This window comes from Pan troglodytes, chromosome 1 (genome assembly GCF_028858775.2).
Source record: "Pan troglodytes isolate AG18354 chromosome 1, NHGRI_mPanTro3-v2.0_pri, whole genome shotgun sequence".
Lineage (NCBI taxonomy): Eukaryota > Metazoa > Chordata > Mammalia > Primates > Hominidae > Pan > Pan troglodytes.
This window is the reverse complement of record NC_072398.2, coordinates 63,113,196-63,129,138: the sequence shown is the minus strand read 5'-3', so window position 1 is coordinate 63,129,138 and position 15,943 is coordinate 63,113,196. Positions and strand designations below refer to the sequence as shown.

The 15,943-nt window shown below is 34.7% G+C and overlaps 1 protein-coding gene across 9 annotated transcripts in view; it reads left to right on the top strand.

Moving 5' to 3' along the window:
• The window catches only part of HMCN1 (hemicentin 1), a 514,108-nt gene that overhangs the window by 292,587 nt on the left and 205,578 nt on the right, over positions 1-15,943 (top strand). For all 9 annotated transcript variants that reach the window (XM_063794515.1, XM_054673722.2, XM_514061.8 and 6 more), the window contains 4 exons: positions 6,855-7,049; positions 10,044-10,139; positions 11,328-11,455; positions 13,229-13,373. In XM_063794515.1, the coding sequence (XP_063650585.1) occupies positions 6,855-7,049; positions 10,044-10,139; positions 11,328-11,455; positions 13,229-13,373 (564 nt within the window). The remainder of the gene's footprint in view (positions 1-6,854; positions 7,050-10,043; positions 10,140-11,327; positions 11,456-13,228; positions 13,374-15,943) is intronic.

Genomic DNA, 15,943 nt, shown 5'->3' with positions numbered 1-15,943 from the left:
AGCCACCACACTGGGCCACTTTCTAGGTACCGTTCGCTGTGTCAAAAAATTTATATGGAAAGATCCTAAAATTATCTCCTTTTTATAGATAAGGAAACTGAGGCTTATAAAGGCTAAGCAACTTGATCAGAGTTACAGAGTTAGGGAGGTGCAGAACCTGGATATTTGAACTCAAGTTGCTGTTTCCCTACAAAGAGTCATCCATTCTGCCACCGAATTTCTAAGTATCAATATCTGGAGGCCAGAAATTATACTTTGGCCCAAGATCATAATTTGAAGATATTGATGACAGCAAAGGTATCAGATTGTGCTTTTACTTTAAAAAATTCAATAGCAATTACTCTTCAGTGTATGAAATAAAGTACTACAAAAAATGTCAATCATAAAATGAAGATACAGTGTATGCAAGACAACCATATGTAGGTTACTCAAGAAGTTTGGTCCTCCCTTTTTTGTCTACCTCATGTCTCTTTTAAAAAATAAATCTCTTCACGTTGTAGTCAAACATAAAACAGAGTTCAGTTTGTATGAAATAGAACCTGGCGTTTAATTTTTAAGATAATTTAATATTTGTGTCACTTAGAACTTATAAAATATGACATTGCATTCAATTGTCCTCTATTTTCACTTGTATATGATGATATTCATGCCAGACTGTTTTTTTTAAAGCAAAAGTTAGAACTGTAAAGAAAATGCTTTTTATTTTTCTTAGAATATAGTAACACAAAACATTTTAGTTCTACTGTTTTAAGTCTTTAAATGAAAATTATGTCCTCCTAACTTGATATTTGTTTCATGTAAGCTAAATTTTTGCTTTCTGGGATCTTTTATGATCCCCTTGTCCCTGAATTGTCTGGTGAACACTCTGCATTCTTGGTGATTATGCCCTTGGGGGAGAATCAACAAAGCTGGAAATGACCACAAAGACCACTATAGAATCTGTCTAGGACACTGTAACACGTGTTTGAACCATGACTAAACTCTGTGGTTATTAAGAGAAATGCCTTGAAAATAAGATTGGAACCTCTGGGTGGAGGGTAGCTCTGAATCTACTAGCAAGCAAGATGTAAAACACAGTAATGCTTTTAGAAATGTAAGGCCCAAATAAAGAGGGTCACTACATAGAGAATTCTTGTTTACAATAAATATACTGAGTACAACATTGTAATCCTCAACATTTTCTAGTTCTCCTTCTACCTCCTTCCTGCACAGATATTTTATGTTTACTCAACATTCTTTTAGACTTGTCTAGCTCTAGAGGAAGAGAGAAACAGTCTCAGTAATTTTTCCCAGCAAAAAGGTAATTGCACCCTCAGTCCCCTCAAAGTTTGTAGAAATCCTAAGAATCTTTTGCACATGCTTCTTTGCTTACTTGCTGCCTTCTTGATAATCCCTTTTAGCTACTGGAATTTCCAGATTCCTTCTTCCATCCAGTGATACACCATATAAGGGTTCACACTATCTGTGTTGGGGTGACTTACATTGGATTAGGAAACAACCTAACAAATGTTTCATATTTATGCTTTATTTCTTGAACAGAAGTGAATTTTATTTTATCTTCACTTATACTCAAGATCTTCATTCTCTGTGACCCTTTCTAAAACAATGGCTTTTCAACTTTTATTCTAGTAATTGTCCTGACAGAACCATCAACATAAGCCAGATTATTTGTTTATTGTAACCTTGACCATTGTTCACAATTGCCAAATAACTTAGTATTAAAGTCAGTACCATTCATGTTTCTGTTATGCATTAACTATTTCCATATTCGCTGTTAGATCTTTCTCATTGTAGCTCACAATGTTAGGAGTTGCTTCATTTTTGAGGTTTGCTTGTCACTGATGCTACTGTGGCTACTTACCTAGTGCCTGGTATTCTCATTTGCCTTGTTTTGTGATACCAGTACATATATTCTTTGACCTTGTGCTTGTTTTGTTGAATAACAAAGGTTGAACAGACCTTGTCTGTTCACATCACACTATTGTTACATATTCTAGCAGATGTAATATGTAAATGCTAAGAACCATGCAAATCACAGTTGTAGTGATAATTATAGTTATCACTATTAGGTTTAAAGGTAAACACACATCAAATCAAAACTTTCCCCAGAACTTATGTAGTGGTTAAGTAAATGGTGGACTCTGACAGAGAATGGGTTTTCTGCCTAAACTTTCCTCATCTATAAAATAATGATCTAAGTGGTACCTACCTCACTGGTTGGTTGTAAAGATAAAACGAGACATCATCATAACGTACACCCAGCATATCAGCTGTTACTGTTGTTCCTCTAAAGCTGTTTAATGAAACATATATCATGTAAATGAATATTAACTTCACAAATTAAGTGGTCATTTTGATTCTTTGAACCTTGAAAAATCATATGGAAATGCCTATATAATAGCAGCTTAGTATTTAAGATTAAGCATTGGGATTTTAATGTGAAAGTCACCATTTCAGCTTAACTTTTTAAAGAAAGGGCTTGAGACAAGTTAAGTACTAAGCTTAGTAGTGCATAAAATTGTTCATTTGAGTTCCAAAACTATTGGGCATAAATTTAAGTAGCTTATGACTTAGGAAGAAAAGCATGCTTTTATCCATATCGTTTAGCTATTTGAGCTTTCAGATTGTTTTTGTGGGCATATTACTTCATATCAACAATACTAGATCAAAAAATTATGAAAAGGCTATTTAATACGATTTTGAGTTCTAGCTTCTTGTAGTGAGTGCCCTTTTTCCTATTACTTATTATCATGGCTTTAAATTATGGACATTTCAGGTCAACAGGGAAAGTTACCAATGATTTTTATCCTTTGTAAAAAGGGATAGTGGACTGTGAAGTCATTTGGAAGGAAAGAGGACTGGCTACATCAAACAAAAAGTTGGCTTGGCAGTGATTTTATTTGTAGCATTCCATACCACACAGGGTTTGAGTCTTAGACTGTGGTTTCATGCTTTGCGGTTTGGTGGAACCAAAACAATGTGTCCAGTCATTTTAGGAAAGAAAATCTCTGACTAAAATAATGCAAGAGTCACCACATGGAGTATATATATATTTAATTTTCCCTAAGGGAACTAGAATAATTTTATGGAATAATTTTTGCAGCAAGATGGTCAATCTGTTTGTGATTTTTATATTTGCAGAATAATGTGTGTACACAGCCATATCTATATGTAAGTTACAGCAAAGTTATACTGTGGCATTAACCCTGTGCAGATCTCAAGATGCTTGCAAACAAATACTTAGGATCTCAGAGGATCAAACATCATCCTAACAGACTCTGTGAAGAAGCCAAAATTGAAATTAACCATAGATACATTAAACTAACCACAGAAATTAACCATAGACTTATTAAACTCCAGTTGAGATTTAATAAGTTAACTCTATAATATGTTTAATGAGAGTTTATATCTCAGTGATTATTATATACTAAATGATTAATAAGATCATCTCTTTTAACAACATGAGATAGGAAATGTTATTATGCCTTTTTTGTTCATGGGGATATTTTAACTGGAGGAGGTAAAATAATTTTCTCAAGCTTAGAGTTGCCATTTGAAGCCACTTAGTGTGCTCTTCACCTCTCTAAGCAAACAGCCTCCTCTGTAGAAGCACCATGCACCGTACTACACTCACTGCTGTTCTTCTTCCCCATAGTTTCATTAATGTATTTACCATCTACTCACTGTAATTCACTTGGAGTTCATGTTGGCTACATTCAGGAGTAGGAAGTATTTAAAAAGCTTCTTGGCTGTATTAGGAGTTGCTTCATTTTTGAGGTTTGCTTGTCATTGATGCTGCCTTGGCTGCTTACCTAGTGCCTGGTATTCTCATTTGCCTTGTTTTGTGATACCAGTACATATATTCTTTGACCTTGTGCTTGTTTTGTGCATAATGCTGTTCTCAAAGCTGCTTTACAATGGATGACTTCTCCTGTCTTAATTGAGTTGTGTTGGTACAGATTGAGGTTTGTTTATCCTTTTTAATTCCAGTTTGTTCTTGGCTTTCTTAGTTCTGAAAATTGAAATCTGCCTTCATTTTCACTGATGCCTGTGTTGTAATGTGTCAGTAAACTGGGTATTCTTCCAAGCAGTTGGTTGATTCCAGGCTTCTGCATATCTTTGTGCTGTTCTGGAATTTGTTTTCTGTCCATCACCGCATTTACCTGCCCATACTCTGAGCCTAACATATCCAGAAACTTTTAAACTTAACTTCCATTTTTCAGAACAGCCATCTGCTTTAGAATAAATGATTTCCATTTATCCAGAGAAAAGTAACTAGGTCTTAGAGACTTCGTGTATTCGTCCGTTCTCACATTGCTATAAAGAAATTCCAAAGACTGGGTAATTTGTGAAGAAAAGAGATTTAATTGGCTCACCGTTCTGCAGGCTCTACAGAAAGCATGGCTAGGGAGGACTCAGGAAACTTATAATCATGGCAGAAGGCAAAAGGGAAGCAGGCACATCTTACATGGCCAGAGCAGAAGGAAGAGAGCAAAGGGGGAGGTGCTACACACTTTTAAATCACCAGATCTCGTGAGAATTCACTCACTATCCCAAGAACAGCAAGGGGGCAATCTGCCCCTATGATCCAATCACCTCCCACCAGGCCCCTCCTCCAAAATTGGGGATTACGATTCAACATGAGATTTGGGCAGGGACACAGATCCAAAACGTATCACTTAGAATAAGCAAGCTATGAGCTATTCTATTAACTATGTTTAAATATGTTTAAAATATGTTTATTTTGCCTATTATTTTTATAAGTCAAATTTCCATATAGATGGATTAAGAAAAATCTAAACACTGATACACGATTTATTTATAAAAACATATTGTTCAATTGTGGTATTTAACCTAATTTAATTTTGTTTAGGTTCAATAAATAAATAAGAGGGCTTCTGAAATTGCCACGTGAAAGTTCAATGTACTGGGTCAAGGTTGCTGTACACACTTATGCACCAGACACACACACACACGCACACACACACACTGCGTTATTACTGAAGTGTTGTCATACTGATTTCAAAAATTCATTGACAAATATCCAGTGGCCATGAATAATGCCCAAAGTACTATGTTAGCTGCTGTAAAAGATAAAAATATGGTTACAAATATAAACTCTCTAGGAAATAAAAAACAAATGTAGTCTAACAACAGGTTGAATGTGGTGATTGCTATGAGAATGGTAGAGAGTGAGTTCTCTGAAACTTTAGAGAGGGAAGAAATCATGCTCATCTCAACTGGTAAGAGATGGCATCATAGAGGAGGGGCCTTTTAAACCAGATTAAAGATTGCCAATATTTCAACAGCCAGAGATCAATAACAGACATTACATTTGTGGGAGATGGTAATAACAAGGTACTGATATGAGAAAGGTCAGTCCTTGCTTGGAGAAGAACAAGGGATGCTGATTGCCCAGGTAGTAACATTTATAAAGGGAAATAATAGGAGATGAGGCTGCAAAGTTGGAGGAGGCTCTTTAACCTATGCTAAAAAAGCATTAATGCTGCTTGAGAGACAACTGTACATCAAACTCCAGAATTCCCATGGGAAGAAAAGTGATCTCTGTAGGAATATTTATGAGCCTGCTAACTAGTGTGACTATGAGCAGTTGTGAGAACCCATAGAAAAGGGGAAGTTAATATAATCACAAAGAATGGTGACTCCAAAGTTGAATTGACTTGGCTTTTAAGCCTGCTTCCATAATTCAACTCCATGTGACACTTAGCAAATTAACTATCTGTGTTTCAGTTTCTTCATCTATAAAATCAGAGTAATAACAATACCTACCCCATAGAGATATTGTGAAGATTAAATGAGGTAATAATTGACAGCACTTAACACAACCTCTGACTCTGTAAGTGGTAATTATCATTTCTAACCAAGATTTAACCTTGACTTTATCAAGGAGCCTTCCCTAGGGTACACCTCTTAGAGTCCTATATGAGCAGGTTTCATCCATTGCCTCCAAAAGTACCCTGTGTATTTCTCCTTGCCTGGTGTCTCATCACCCATAAGTTTCCAGGATGTATTGAGAGCCTCATCTGTTTGAACTTGCTGACAGTATCCTCCCTAAACAGGATTCCTATGTTTTCCAAGATGTGCCTCTGATGTATTTCTATGTCTTCCTCCCTGATCTCTGTGGTTACCTGAATTACGTGGATATCTGTGGCCTCTTATCTATAATTTTTATAGTTTCTGAATCATTTCTTAATTCTGTCTAAGATATTAAACTCTTCCTATTCTCTTTTTATCAAATACTACATTCTGTTACTTTGATTCATATTATTTATTCTAATATTTAAATTTCTCTAATTCAAAAATGTGAAAGGTATGAGAAGCAAGAATATGACATTGAACAAGGATATAATTTAGGAGTAGTGTTAGCTTGTTATATAGTGATTATAGAACAATGAACTCTGGTATAAATTAATTTAAAAATTCAACCAAAGGAGTAAGTTACGGAAAGTGTCAAAAATATCTTATTATAAAGCCAACTTATTTATAAGATAGTCTTAAAGTTTGAGCAATTTGACATAAACTAAAATTGAAAACAAATTTTTAGAATGAAAGATTCTCTTTATTTAAGGTGATTATAATTTGAAGTCCCATGCTTTTTATCATCTATCACCTTAAGGAAATGGTTGGGCTTCTAAGTGTCTCTCTTCATTTATAAAGCAAAAAAGAAACACCCACTGTTTTTACCTAAGAGAGGAATATCAACGGGGTAAATTTACAATATAATATGAACAATAATTCAAATTCAATGATTTGACAGTTTAATATTTAAGTTTATGTTTAATATGCCTGTATAATATACCAATGACTTATTTGTTGTTTGTAATGTCTTCCAGCACCTCCAGTTTTCATACAAGAACCTGCTGACGTGTCTATGGAAATTGGCTCAAATGTGACATTACCTTGTTATGTTCAGGGTTATCCAGAACCAACAGTCAAATGGCGAAGATTAGACAACATGCCAATTTTCTCAAGACCTTTTTCAGTTAGTTCCATCAGCCAACTAAGAACAGGAGCTCTCTTTATTTTAAGTAGGTTGAAGGAAATATATTTTGTACAAATATGTACTTTTATGTTATATATTTATGTTTTATACAGAGGTATTGCTATTTAAAATAGTATATTAATCTTGCCAACACATTTTATGTTCATTGCATTTTACTTTGAATTAGTACTGGCATTTTATATTCGGGAATTGTCATAAATGAGTTATATTTTATTCAAATGTATGTCATTAATTTATCATAAGGGCTTATGAAACAATATGACTTCTTCATATCTTACCATTTCTTATTGCAAATAGAGTCATCTGAGCCTTTACATAGATAAGTGGTCACATTACCTTGATTCTTGTAACAATTGTTGTATAGAAAGATAAAATATTACTATTAGTTAACTTTATTTATTTTGTCAAACAGTACATAACAACATAGGGATGCCTTGGAATCTCCTTTATTAAAAGCTGTATCCACCTGAAGCAAAAGATCCCTGCCACCCCCACAAAAGTCAAATACTTTCTTATCTAAAAATTTTATAAGCTATTCAGTATTCAGATATTTGGAAGCACCTTCTATTTTTTCAAATAATGCTAAGAATAATTGCATGGTGTTACCAGAGGAGGAAAAGCATTTAGATAATTAATTGCATTTTTAAAAATAATGGGATGTTTGGGGTATTTTATAGAAAGCTTTCAATCAGTTACTGCTAAGTTAATTATTTTAATTATTTTTATTTTTATATTTTGGGTGGGTACGGGTTCTCATTCTGTTGCTCAGGCTGGAGTGCAGTGGCATGAACTTGGCTCACTGCAAACTCCACCTCACAGGTTCAAGCAATTGTCCTGCTTCAGCCTCCTGAGTAGCTGGGATTACAGGTATGAACCACCATACCCAGCTAATTTTTGTATTTTTGGTAGAGATAGGGTTTTACCATGTTGGCCAGGCTGGTCTCGAATTCTTGACCTCAAATGATCCACCCACATCGTCTTCCCAAAGTACTGGGATTACTGTCATGAACCACCATGCCTGGCCCAAGTTTATTAACAATATTAAATATACATTGGCCACTTAAACTTTCAGATATAAATTAAATTGTCTAATAACAAGTGCTTCAGTGTTCAGCTCTGTGGTGAGCTCTGTGGTGGACAGAGTCAGATATAGGGTCCCTCATTGAGGTAGTTTGCAGTCCATTCTCTGAGTGGATGCCCATAAAAGGAGCTACTGGGAAGTACACATCAGATTGGGTCAGATTGTGCATGACTTGAATGTCCAGGTGAAAAAATGGATTTGATGAGCTAGAAGTTAGAGAGCCCCATTCCAAGTTTGATAGGCAGGAAAAGGTAGATGAAAGTACTGTTTCAGAACAACACCGCTACTTCCTACAAGATAGGAAGAGAGATGAGAGAAAGGGAACATTGAAAAGCTCAAGGAGTGATGATGAGAAACAACCCAGATGTTGATAAAAAGTGAGACCTGAAAACAAATTGATTAGAGGAGACAAAAGGAAGAATAAAAGAGCTCAATATCTTGAGCAACAGTTGCCTAATTGTCAAAATTAAATTGTCTGGAAGGAAATTAGTAATTAGAAACTTGGTTCTCATAGTATGTTGTATTTCTACACAAATTAGCCCAAGAATTCGTAATATGAAAAATATCCCAGTTAGAACTAATGTATGATTTATTAATGGGGTGGTTTGCTGAATTTTTATTTCCAAATGAATGTTTGCTCTTTAGAGTAGATGCTACCTTAATTTACCAGATGCAGTTCTACAATTAGATGCATATGGTTAGCAGAGGAGTAGAAACTTTGTCATGGTTCTTTATCTCAGATAGTATGGGACTATTGATGCTGGAAAGCTGCACTTTTCTCTGTTCAAATCTTATCAATAGATTAAACTGCTCATTTTGGTTCATATATTTACAAGATTATACCCATTCCCCTATTTAAAATCCTCTCCTTCCTTCCTGATTGCTCACAAGACAAAACCATACTCTTGAGAATGTACCAGCCCACCTCTTCAACTTCAGTCTCCTGACTATCCCCACGCAACCTATAACTCAGTAGTCCCCATCCTCATGGCTCCAATACCCTCTTTAATTACAAATATTTTGTAATATCATTTTATTATCTTGAAAAATTCTATATATTTGATCTAACTACATAATAAAAATTATTTTAATATCTAACACATACAAATGAAAAATGAGGGAAAGTAATTTATACTAAAATAATGCATATTTCAATATGTAAATACTCTGGCATTGTCTACAGAATATGAAGATACATTTATGTGGCATCATTATGAACTCAATAGCTCAAATGCAGACTCATGCAGGAGTATAGGATTGATGACTCAAAAACTCCAAGCTGGTGAAGTGATTTTCTAAGATGATGTGCAATTATTACTAAAGTTCTGTCTTTCTTCTGCACATACAGAATTAGGTTGCAGACTCATGTAGTTACAAACAAAGTTATGAAATACACACATTTCAGTGGGAGCTTCAAAGTCGTGCTGGACTTGGGATAATTGTTTCTTTGCGAATCTGCCCCATGTTTCACCTCTCTAGTTTTTACCCACTGAATGCCAGCAGACTTCCCCAGTCATTGCATCAACTAAAAAATCTCCCCTGCAAACTTCTAACAGGGTGGTGGTGCAGAGCCCATTGATGGTGCAGCTTTCCATTCTTTGTACAGGCCATGATTTTTCTAGTCATGCTCTTGCCTTTGTAACCGATTAGATTTGGACTGCCCGTCCTCTATTCTACTCACTCAGATATTACCTCAGTGTGAATCCTTCTCCAATTGCCTTTCATGCAGTCACTTCTGTCTCTGCTTCCAGAGCTCACTGTCTGGAACTCTTTGTTAGCACTTATTTCACTGTGGTGTGATGGCTGGTTTCTGTGTATGTCCCTTCTTCAACCAGAAGGCAGTGCACACTTTCCATGCACAGATCTCAGCACTGTTTCTGGCACATAGTTAATGCTCCATAGATGGTATTGGATGAGTAAATGAGTTCTTCCTTTTAGACTTATGGGCAAGTGATAAAGGAACCTATATTTGTGAAGCTGAAAACCAGTTTGGAAAGATCCAGTCAGAGACAACAGTAACAGTGACCGGACTTGGTAAGATCAATTGAATGTCTACATACCATGGTCTTCAAAGTCATCAGACTTCTTTTACTATGTCATCTCTTGCCTGTGCCACTTAAAAAAAAACAAAAGATAAATGACTAATTACTAGACCAGCCTTCCCTTCCCTGCCACACTTCATATTTCTTAGAATGTTAGTGCTGGAAATAACCTTAGAGATTATCTGCTCCAAAATGAAGGGCAATTTAAATAAATTGTTTCAAATCTAAATATGAATACACACATGCACACACACACACACACACACACATTAGAGTTGTGGTCTTTTCTGATTCCTTTTTTACATTTGTTATTTTAGTCAACATGGAATTATTTTTGTGTATGATAGGTAAAAATATAATATCATTTATTTCCAAGTAAGACATTTGATGCAATATCTATTATTGAATATTCTCTTCCCACTGACTAAAATACCCATTTGATCATGTAGTAAGTTTATGTCCCCATGTCTATTCCTTAGAATTCTATTTCTGAAATAGTACTGCATTGCTTAAATTATTATAGCATTTAATATGATTTTTATATCTGTCAGTACATGTTTCTCATTAATACCCTTTTATGCAGTTTTTAAAATATGTCTTCATTAGTCTACATACACGTTTTCCAAGTAAAATCTCTTGGGGATTTTACTTTATGTTAAATTTATTCATTAATTTTTAGAGAAGGGCATATTTACAATACTCCTTTACCATTCCATCTAAGAGAGTCAACCTCATATTATTTGCTTGAGCTATTACAACAGCATCCTTATTGATCCCATTTCTTCCAGTGTACTTACAGTTTTCAGATTAATATTTCCCCAGAAAATGATCCTGATGATTACACTTTTCCACTTATAAATGCTTTCAGTTACTCTCCATTTGTCTACTGAATACATTGCAAATATCTTGGCTTGACATTTCAGGCCTTCCATGCCATAAGCATTCTTTTTTACCTTGTTTACTACTGCAGTAATGTATTACCTGTCCTTTTGCATTCCCCCTACTTAGAAGGAGACTTTAATTTTTACTTTCAAAATCATACCCATTTTCATGTAAATATTTTGTTTCTGAAAACTCAAACTTTCATAGCAAAACTAACAGTCTTTGGGGCCTGTGAAGTGGCTTACCTTTCTTTTGGGTGAAATAGAGTTGAAAGTACCTGTGCTCTCTCTTGATTTAGTTGCTCCACTTATTGGAATCAGCCCTTCAGTGGCCAATGTTATTGAAGGACAGCAGCTTACTTTGCCCTGTACTCTGTTAGCTGGAAATCCCATTCCAGAACGTCGGTGGATTAAGAATTCAGCTATGGTAAGAACATTTTAAATGCATGCATTCACATTCTTTTGTGAATTTTCTTTTCTTTTTTTTTTTTTTCTTTGAGACAGTTTCATTCTGTCGCCTAGGCTGGAGTGCAGTGGTGGGATCTAGGCTCACCGCAACCTCTGCCTCCCAGGTTCAAGGGATTCTCATGCCTCAGCCTCCAGAGTAGCAGGATTACAGGTGACCACCACCATGCCCAGCTAATTTTTGTATTTTTTAGCAGAGATGGGGTTTCACCACGTTTGCCAGGCTGGTCTCAAACTCCTGACCTCAAGTGATCTATCCACCTCGGCCTCTCAAAGTGCTGGGATTACAGGTGTGAACCACCACACCTGGCCCACATTCCTAATTTTCTTGAGTAAGAAGTAATGTATTCCAATCACCAAAAGTATCGATTTGATAAATATACAAAAATATGTTTTTATAAGTATATCAAAGCTTTTCTTTATTATTGACATATTTTTGTTATTCATATTATTTTGGCATTAATAAAATGGAGAAATAGTGTTGTAATTTTCATAATTTTATATTAAATTCAGTGTCACTAGTGAACTTTTTTCAGAATATAGAAGAACCGAAGCAAATATTGTTATTTTCATAGTACTTAAATATTTTTGTGCTCTTCTTTGTAGTACATTGTTAAACGTTAATATTCCCATAAAATTCTTCCATTTTATATATCAATCTTTATTATTATTAACTTTAAACATATCTCTCATTATGAACTATATAAAAATGTAGATATATATTGTCATTGTTTTTCAGTGTAAAATTTTTTTTATGAAAGGATGTGAAAAATGTTTACAGTTCTATGAAATTTTTTCTGTAAATAAGCTATCTATGGCAATAAGTTTTCTTCTGGCTCAGAGCATTTTTCTTTCCATTTTCCAGAATGTTGAGACTCACTCTCTTCTTGAAGTACTGATTAGAAGTGAATATGCTGAACCCAGGAGGTGGAGGTTGCAGTGAGCCGAGATCGCGCCACTGTACTCCAGCCTGGGTGACAGAGCAAGACTCCGTCTCAAAAAATAAATAAAAAATAAAAAATAAGTGAATTGACTCATCTAAGAAAATGTAAAATTTCGCATTTGCATAAAAACCTGAGAAAAATTAGCAAACGTCACTTAAAAATAAATGTCCTTGTAGAATGATAGTATTTGAGCACACAAGTATCTTATATGCAGTGTGGATGGATGATACAGATTTAGAGGTGATCATTCTTAACTGAAAATATTACCAGCCCTCCCTGACACAATTCATATGTCACATATTGTCCACTAATATTTGCATCTGTTACCTAACAAGAGTGGGTGTTGAGGTTAAGTCCTTCTCCCTTGGCATGAGTAAGTGCCTATGTGCCAAAATAAAAATATCAAATGGCTTGCTAGTGGTAATAAGGCCTTCTTGGAAAAGAACAGTTTAAGCCAAAAGTAAATATTATAGTGAAATTTGGGGTTTGAGTGATGACAAAATTTACAGGAACATTAAACAAGTGATGTCTATATCTTTCTTTTTTTAGCTTGTGCTTAACTCTCTGATAAATATTAATAGGTATAATATTTGGAGGTATATCAGGATTAAATTGTACAATCACACTCTAGGTAACATTTATGCTCATTGCTCTTCACTTAAGGACATTAGAATATTTTGTTTATAGACTTTTAGTAACCCAGTTGGGAAAAAAAGAGAAAGCAGATTCATTTTTGACTCTCACAAATCCTTTCTTTTTAAATAAAAATTACCTTTTTTTTTTCCTTTAAGTTGCTCCAAAATCCTTACATCACTGTGCGCAGTGATGGGAGCCTCCATATTGAAAGAGTTCAGCTTCAGGATGGTGGTGAATATACTTGTGTGGCCAGTAACGTTGCTGGGACCAATAACAAAACTACCTCTGTGGTTGTGCATGGTAAGAGACACACCCAATGTTATTGTTTCCAAACTGTGTTCAAAGTAGTTGTTCTTATATTTTAATCAAATAACTCTGTTCCTCTAATTACAATTAGATATCTCTCTTAATTGTTATTTCTTATTTCTTGAACAATATCTACATTGTTAATGTTGTTTCCAGATTTCCCTTTTTTATGTACACAAAAAGACATTCTTGGGAGTCACCAGCTGAGTCTGGCCAAGGGCTTTTGTAAGTGGTTTCTTAATTGTTAAAAAAGTGACCTTGGCTCTCAAAGAATTATGTTTAAAAATACATTTTAATTTCGGACAAGCTGAACTCATTATACCCTCCAGATTGCCTTTTCTTTTTGGATTGTGCAACCAGCATGTCCTTACTAATGACCCCTTTGTGCTTGAGCTAGAAATGACCTAAGCTTTTCTAAAGGTCACCTCATGTGCTCCAAACAATCTTCTTGCATGTTAAATAACTTAAAGGTCACAAATAAGAAAATCCAGAAGCAATCTTTTTCCATTCGTGACTAACAGTAACCAGCTTTTTACATCTCAATAATTGACAGCTTCATAGATTAAGAAATTGTCATAACTTTTTAATATACTTTTTAAAGACTCTGCAACATTGCTTTTTTAAAAAAAACAAAAAAAAAACCATTGCATTAAAAATAGCTTTGTGTTCAGAGCTGAATATCTGAGGGAAGAAAGTACTACAAAATACTTATTTTTAGTAGTTGATTTATTCTTTATTTAGAGTGTGAATTGGAGAGTCCAGTAGTTTTCCAATTTTGTTTGGTCTATTGACAATATCACTGAATGCAGACCATTTTCTTTTGTTATGTCTGCCTCTCTTAAACAGCCTCTTCCACCTTTCTCAGTTTTACGTTAAATATCCACCACATCACCTTAGATATTCTTGGAGAAATATTATTTTGAAGAAATACTAAAGCAACACTAAATTAGTTATAACCTAGAGGAATAAATGCATACTGACAGATTGGATATGGTTGTGTAACTATTTTTCAAGAAGACCAGACCATAGATTTCTTGAACAGGGCTTATAGACTAGTTTGAGAATCTAGTATAGGAGTGCCCTCATGTTATCTCTCTTTGACTTCTAGTGACTGCCTAGAATATTGTGTTGGATAGGATTCTGAGGCTGAATTTTCACTTGGGTGAAAAAAATGACAGGATTAATTATGATGTCTTTCCTATCAGAGGGGCGAGGATACAGACAAACGAATGATATGGTGTATTGTGATGCAAGAAGTTTTAATATTAAAAATTAAGAGATCATTTCGCAACATTCATTTGTCCATTTTAGTCCAAAATGAGTAACTAATTTAGTCAATGGAGTTAAAAAATTAGTGCAGCCATTTGGCATTAACTAAATCTTGCAGACATTTAGCAGATGGATGTGATGCAGCCTAGCAGCTCTCTATATCTCTGTATTTACGTTAATTAGCAGTGCTGTTCCTTCATCATTCTGTGTCTCCATTTTTAAGAATACTCATTAAAGGCTGTCAATCCAATTCTTAAAATAATGAATGAATACAAGTATAAATGTAAATTAAAATGACAAAACAGTTTAATTGTCATATTGGTTTATATAGATTGACAATCTGAAAAGAAACTTCTCTTCCACACCCAAATGTCATTAGATTTCAAAACTGTTGCCTAAATTTGCCACTTTTCTTTATTGCTGTCAAACTCAGTATGTTTGTATCAAAATGGCTTATTCCATGTTGCCACAAATTGACAGCATAGTTGAAAGATGAATATTCCATGATGATTCTGAAAATTAAATTTCTTGCTTTAGAGAGTAGCCTGGCATTGTTGTTTAGGGCTGGGGATTTGCTGCCAATTCTTTAAGAATAAATTATCTAAAGAGTAAACTCAGCCATAGGAAAATATGAGTATGTAGCATATCTAATCTAAGCCTTCCAAGGAATTTTTTTGCACTGAGGTTTCTGGTGTCTCTAGTTCTAAAAAACTTCTCCAGAGTAGTTATGATAATCCTTGAAAAATCTGATTTTAAGGAAGAGAAATGATGAGTGATTGAGCTCCCGGGAGCAGTTCCAGTCTCATCTTTCCAGAAGATGGAAAGGAAACGCCTGCTATAGATTGGGCTTTTATTGTCTTCTTCTCACTATGTTAGGAACTTTCATATATGCAAGCTTCTTTAATCAAAATCACCACCATTTTGAGAACATCGAGTATTGATGATTTCTGTTTGTGAGAGTTGGTTCTGATTATGATTTACACAGAATGGAGGGATTAACCTTCCTTTTCCTTTTGCTTCTACTCATGTTAATTCTTCAGTTGCTTTCTAAAGTCAAAGGTGTTATTCTTCTTACTGAAAAATATTGACTTAGAATCCTTTTAGTCTTTTAAATGTAAAAGACTTGGCTGGGCGTGGTGGCTTATGCCTGTAATCCCAGCACTTTGGGAGGCTGTGGCAGGAGGATTGCGTGAGCCCAGGAGTTCAAGACCAGCCTGGGTAACAGAGCAAGACCCTGTCTCAAAAAGTATATATATATATTAATTAATTAATTAAATAAATTAAATAAAATAAAA